This window comes from Lathyrus oleraceus, chromosome 7 (genome assembly GCF_024323335.1).
Source record: "Lathyrus oleraceus cultivar Zhongwan6 chromosome 7, CAAS_Psat_ZW6_1.0, whole genome shotgun sequence".
NCBI lineage: Eukaryota > Viridiplantae > Streptophyta > Magnoliopsida > Fabales > Fabaceae > Lathyrus > Lathyrus oleraceus.
In genome coordinates this window covers 32,531,989-32,538,631 of record NC_066585.1, presented here as the reverse complement: position 1 = coordinate 32,538,631, position 6,643 = coordinate 32,531,989, and the positions used below count along the sequence as shown (strand labels likewise).

Sequence of the window (6,643 nt, the reverse complement as noted above, 5' to 3'; positions counted from 1 at the left end):
ACCTGAAACCCCCTCCCCCATTTACTGTTTCCCTTTATATTGAACAATTGTTGGCTTGTTCGAACACAGTCCCTGTGGATTCGATTTTTTATTCCTGCAATACTATCAGTACACTTGCCGAGAAGTCATCACTAGAATAATTTTAGCAAGACCCCACAATGGACGTCAAATGTTCTTGCTAAAAACACAAAAAGGTTGACTTCCCTAATGCAAGTCAGGGAGAACCTCAAATGATTTGTTAAGTGTCTGTAAAATATTTTTCTTAGGTAGTTCCCCATACTTCCTCGTTTATTCATTTCCTTTATATAGGCCAATTCCTCACCTCTAACAATCATGAAGAGCCATTTCCTATTCCTTCCTACCCCCAAGCCTACAAATCATCGTCGCTTTATCTGTCAATTTCCTTCTTAATGACGGGTAACATCGTTGCATTATGGCGCCATTAAGACTTTTCACTTTTCAAAACCGTTTCTAGATGGTGGCCCTTCGTCCAACCATTATTCCAGTTTATCCGGGTTCCATACCCAACGACACGAGACTCACAACCTCGACCCATCAGGACCTCCAACCCGACAATATAATGACTTCGTAGGCCATGCTATATCCCAGATATCTCTTAACAAGTATGTGTTCTAGCTATAACTACTACCAGACTTCCACCTGAACCATTACTACCTCCTCACCGAGTTTTTCTGATTTTACACATCGACTGATCAACATAAATTTTCAATATATATATATATATATATATATATATATATATATATATATATATATATATATATATAATATATATATATATATATATATATATATATCATCCTTTGCTGTTATAATTTTTTTCCGCTTCTTTATTTTACATCTTTTCTTATTTCTCTCTTTCTATAAATCACAAATATTATATCTTTATCGTGAATTTGTTTTTATTATTGATTTCCCCAAAATGCTTTAAAGATTACTCCTCTATTTTTAGTAACTAAAATTTATAAATATTACTAAAAAAAAAAAAAACATATTTTATCAAATTTATTAAAAATAGTAATCCTTGAAATATAGATATACTTATGATGGGTTGGCAAGAGGAATGAAGACAATATTTATAAGAAAAAACCAACCGGGTTTAATTTGTTTTTATTGTTTCTCTCTCTTACTTTTTCTCATATAAACCGGTTAAAATTAGAAAAACGCGGTTCATAAAAGTATATGAAAACAAAGAGACAACTTTTTCTTTATTTTTTCTTCTCTCACTTCCTTGCCTTCAGTTAAAGTAGTGAGCAAATTCTGGTGTTATATTCCTTGTTTCTTTAAAACCACCTTAGTTTTTATATTTATCACTACAAAAACCCAACCTTATATTCCATCACTTTCTTTCTAAGTAACTCTCATCCTTATCCTAATCACTTCATTCTATTCTATGGATCCATTATTTCATTCATAAAAACTTGTTTATTTCATCGAACAAACATATACACCTCAATCACAAGATGATGAATAAGATGACCAGCTCTGATCTCATAGATTCTAAGCTCGAAGAACATCAGTTATGTGGATCCAAACACTGTCCTCGCTGCGGTCACAAGTTCGATCAAGGCAAACCGGTACGTACCCGATACTGTTGCGATTGCGGTGACTGCAGTTGTTTGTTTGTTACACTGCAAAAACTTGGTGTCATGTTTATGTTTAGCTTATTATTATTATTACTAAAGTTGGTTTTCATCTTTTTATTTTTTTTCTTCTTTTGATTATATTCTCTTTTTTTCTCTAATATTCTTTTTAAAATTTGAATTTCAATGAAATTAATAGGATTGGTTAGGTCTACCAGCAGGAGTGAAATTTGATCCAACAGATCAAGAACTCATTGAACATCTCGAAGCGAAAGTCGAATCAAAGAACAATATGAAATCACATCCTTTGATTGATGAATTCATTCTCACTATTGAAGGTGAAGATGGAATTTGTTACACCCATCCTGAAAAACTTCCAGGTAATAAAATTTAAATTTATAATATATTCATTTAGGTTTTTCTTAGATATTTATTTTATTATTTTTTAATTTAATTTTATCTTATATAGTTCACCTAATTAATTAAGTCACCTAACTTTGAATTTTTTTTTCAGGAGTGACAAGAGATGGATTAAGCAGACACTTTTTCCATAGACCATCAAAGGCATATACAACGGGAACACGAAAGAGACGAAAGATTCAAACCGAAGAATGCGATTTACAAGGAACCGGTTCAGGAGGAGAAACAAGATGGCACAAAACTGGAAAAACAAGACCTGTTATGGTTAATGGAAAACAAAAAGGCTGCAAGAAGATTCTAGTCCTGTACACCAATTTCGGGAAGAATCGAAAACCGGAGAAGACGAATTGGGTTATGCATCAGTATCATCTAGGACAACATGAAGAAGAGAAAGAAGGAGAGCTTGTTGTTTCGAAGATATTTTATCAGACACAGCCAAGACAGTGTAATTGGTCTGATAATAATCATAGAATTGGTGCAACAACAACGATAACCGGTGAAGGAAGTGGTGGTGAGCCTAGTAATATAATCAATGCAAGAAGAGATAGTGGAAGTGGAAGTTCTTCTTCTAAGGAGATTGCAACTCATCATAATCATAATCATAGTCATATTTATAGAGACGAAATGTCTGCTGCTGCTGCCGCCGCTGTTGCTGTTGGTGTCCCGACTCCTTTAACAAGCTTCACAAACGCTTTGGATATTCAACATCTTAAATCTGATCATTTCGGCTTCATCCCATTTCGAAAAAACAGCTTCGATGAGGTACGTCAATATAGAATACATGTCTGGTGTCTGACAACACTGACAAGACTGACTGATACCGAAGACATGTCTGGTGTTTGTGTCAGATACATTTGATTGGAACACATTAATTTATAAATGAATGAATGTGATGTTTTACTTGCAGCTATATAATTATATGAAAATTTCAACATAGGGTTGGTAAGTATATGCTTTTGGACAAAAAAAGATGAGAGAACATGCATGAAATTAAGGGTTAAGGAAAGTGTTTGACATAATGAATAAAACATTGCTTGCATAGACAGCAAAGATTGTATGTACCTGACCAGATGATAAATCAGTGTCAGTAGTATAGTAGTTGTAGCTAACCAATGTTACTTTCCCTACCTAGCTAAGAAAATGTAACATTTATAAACATTACTAATGACACACTTTTGATGATGATTGATACTATTATTGTAGGTTGGAATAGGAGAAGGTTCTACAGCAAGAGAAATGCAAGCATCAGGCTCATGTGATCAGGAGCAGCATCATGTAGTAACACATCATCATCAACAACATCAACATGAGCATCACCAACAAATTAATGCAAACGCAGCTTTCCATATTAGTAGGCCTTCAAATCCAATCTCAACTATCATCTCTCCACCTCCACTTCACCATACATCCATCATCCTTGATGATAATTCTTACCATGTCTCAACAATCATGCTCCAAAATGAAAATTTCCAGGTATGTATTATATTCATCCTCTAAATAATCCAGCTCAATTTCAAATTTCAAAATATGTTTTCTAAGGTAGATTATTACTATTTTAATAAAAAAAAAGAGTTTTATAATAGTAAAAAATAGATAACATATGTATAAATTTTTTGTTAATATTCATTAAAAATATTAAAAGTCTACTATTTTTTTTATGTAGCAAAGAACATAATTTAAAAAAATACTCTAAATCTAGCACAAGATATGCTAGACTTATAGTAAAAATCTCCTATAAACTCATATTTGGAAACTGAATTCTTTAAAATTGAGAAAATGCGACATTCACACATTTGAAGATTAATAACCGTTTCGATCAAGATTTGACAATTCAATAAAATACTAATTTCAATTTCTATTTTATAATTTAAATGATCAAACTTATATTTCTGAACCTTTCGATTTTGATAGAATGGTTAGTAATGCCTCAAATGCGTTACTACGTATTTTACCGAGTAAAGGGAAGCATAGTCCTCATATTAGAGGCCTCTTTCAAATCTTACTTTTTAAGGTTTTTTTTCCTTTAACTCAAATTATGACAGAACTGGGTGAACAATGACACTCATGTCTATTTTAAAAAAATTTAGAGAAAAGTTTGAGTTAAAAAAAGATAATGGCTTAAAAGTCCAAGTTGAAAATCAAGTTAAACAGTTTCAATTTTTCACATTACAAATCAATATTGTAACTTGTAAGAGTTGATATAAAAATATCATAGATATTGCTGTCAAATACAAGTGATATATATAACCTCAATTATGACCAATTACACACAGTATAGAGTTTCAAGATTCCTCAAAAAAGTTGACAATAGGCCTAGTTGCCGACCTCTTTTAAGACCCTTATATATTAACCATTCACTAAGAATCAAAGATTTTAGAAAATAGTAGTAAGTATATTAGGTTGAGTAGTGCAATTAATAGCCACTCAATATGTTGAATTTACTTGATTATGCTTATGCATGGTATTGTACAAGCATGAAACTATCAATTCACTTTTTGATTGTCATGGATGAATCAAACACAATGATTACATCGAAATTGATTGATGTCTTTTGATAAAATGGATCTATAATATGTATCCACATGGCAGCAACAACAACAGCAGCAACAACATCATAAACTAGGTGGTGGAAGGTCTGCATCTGGTTTGGAAGAAGTCATCATGGGTTGCACTTCAACATCTTCTGATACTATCAAAGAGGTCACAACACAAACTATAACTTTTTTGACTCAAAAATCTATATATTATTATATAAATATTGTTTTTCATAATTCCCACTAGGAAAAGAGAAAAGAGAGTCAAGAAATATACTATTAATAGAAAATAAAACAACCAATTTTTTCATCTTTATAATGTTTTCATTCACATTCAAACACAATCATGTGTTTTTGCATTCTTGGTCTTGTTTGAAAAAAAAATGGTGAATATTAACTTTTGACTATATGATGACATGGAAAAAGGACCATTGCATTGTTTTCTGTGTACAATATATTCGTCAGAGTTTGAAATTATAATATAATATAAAATTTATTTTTATTCATTTCAAAGTTTTTCTAACCCTAATGAATGTCGGCAGGAATCATCCATGAGAAACCAGCAAGAAGCAGAATGGTTGAAATACTCTTCTTATTGGCCAGTTGACCCTCCTCAAGACAACCATCATCATCATCATCATCAACATCATGATCAATAGAATGAAGGAGACAACAAAAACAAAGACAACATCATTGTCATATCATCATTCATGCTTCAACCATACACTTTCCAACAAAAAAACATCATATCCATAGTTAGTTTTTGCTCTTTTTTTTCTTTCTTTTTCCCAGTTTATCAACTTCTTCAGTGTCAGAAACAACAAGTTTTGGAAAGAAAGTGACAAAGAACAAAGAGAAAAAGAAAGAGAAAATTAAAGAAGAAAAAGAAAAGAAAAGAAAGCTGCTCTCCCTCGTGACAGCACAGTCATGGAGAATGACCTAATACTCAAAGCTAAATCTGCATGAAAATCATCACTATATATTAATATATATCATTATTATTATAGTATCATATTATTTATATTATTTTATTATTATTATTTTAAGATGTTTATTGTATAAGTTTTGTTTGTATAAGTTTTCTCCCTAAAGATATTTGTATAAGTTCTTATTTTTTTTTCACATAAAAAATATATATATACCATTGAGTTTGTGCATATTGTAACAATATGATAATATTGGACAAATTTTGTGCCAAGCATTTTATGTATGACATATTAATTAGTACCTAACTCTTTTTTTTTTTGTGTTGCAAGTAATTTTTTTAAAAAAAATTTAGAGAGGAATCATATAACTTTTACTTTCTCTTTTAATATTATAAGAATTCAATTGCAGAGTGATCTTATAAAAAGATAAAATAAATAGAGATCTTATTTAACTACGATTAATTATGATAATATATTTTAAAATTTTATTTAATCACATTTTAACGTGACAAATTTAGGGTTGTGTATAGTAACCGTGAGAAAAAAAAACAACTTTAAATTTTATATATAGATGAAAATCAAAGAAATCTGAGTTTCATGAAGATAAACAAATTTCTTATAAGCATTTAATTAGTATTTAGTATTTGGAGTTATTTATCTCATCTCATGCATGCATAATTCAATGTTGATCATCTGCAATATTCTTTACACTACGTGACAATGTACCTATATAGCTGCAGTAAATCACTACTTGGTTGGAGCTTTTACATGTTTGCCTCATAAAAAGAAATTTAACTTTAGAACATGAGTTTCAAGAATATCTTTTTGTTTCCAATGGGTCCATTTCACTCACCAAAAGCCACAAACGACACACACAATCTTTTTTAATCTTTTCAAATTCAATTATTAACTTAATACTTTTCCCAACCTACGTTAGAGCCAAACTCATTTCAAATATATCTCATGGAATATTTTCAATAATCTTTAATTTTGAACACAACATGTACATTTGTTGTATGGAAGATTCTTGTAATTTTCTTTGTTTTTATTTTTCAGAAAAAAAAAGTGTGGTACTAGCTAGGAGACACATACATCTTTATTACTTTATTCTTCATTTGATTCCAAACTTTTAATTTCATGCTATATTATTATGTATAGT

General features: G+C 30.5%; 1 protein-coding gene across 1 annotated transcript; it reads left to right on the top strand.

Annotated features, from left to right (window-relative positions):
• Window positions 1–1,224: 1,224 nt before the first annotated feature.
• Window positions 1,225–5,768, top strand: LOC127108393 (NAC domain-containing protein 75). The gene is made up of 6 exons (XM_051045854.1): window positions 1,225–1,598; window positions 1,804–1,984; window positions 2,119–2,786; window positions 3,228–3,497; window positions 4,614–4,724; window positions 5,101–5,768. Exons 1-6 carry the CDS (start codon window positions 1,485–1,487, stop codon window positions 5,215–5,217), a joined length of 1,461 nt encoding a protein of 486 aa, XP_050901811.1. The 5' UTR covers window positions 1,225–1,484; the 3' UTR covers window positions 5,218–5,768.
• Window positions 5,769–6,643: the final 875 nt, after the last annotated feature.

Coding starts and splice junctions, on each gene's coding strand:
- LOC127108393 (XM_051045854.1), top strand. CDS start 1,485: ATGATGAATAAGATGACCAGCTCTGATCTCATAGATTCTAAGCTCGAA. Junction 1,599..1,803: donor AGTTCGATCAAGGCAAACCG/GTACGTACCCGA, acceptor TGAAATTAATAG/GATTGGTTAGGTCTACCAGC. Junction 2,787..3,227: donor GAAAAAACAGCTTCGATGAG/GTACGTCAATAT, acceptor CTATTATTGTAG/GTTGGAATAGGAGAAGGTTC.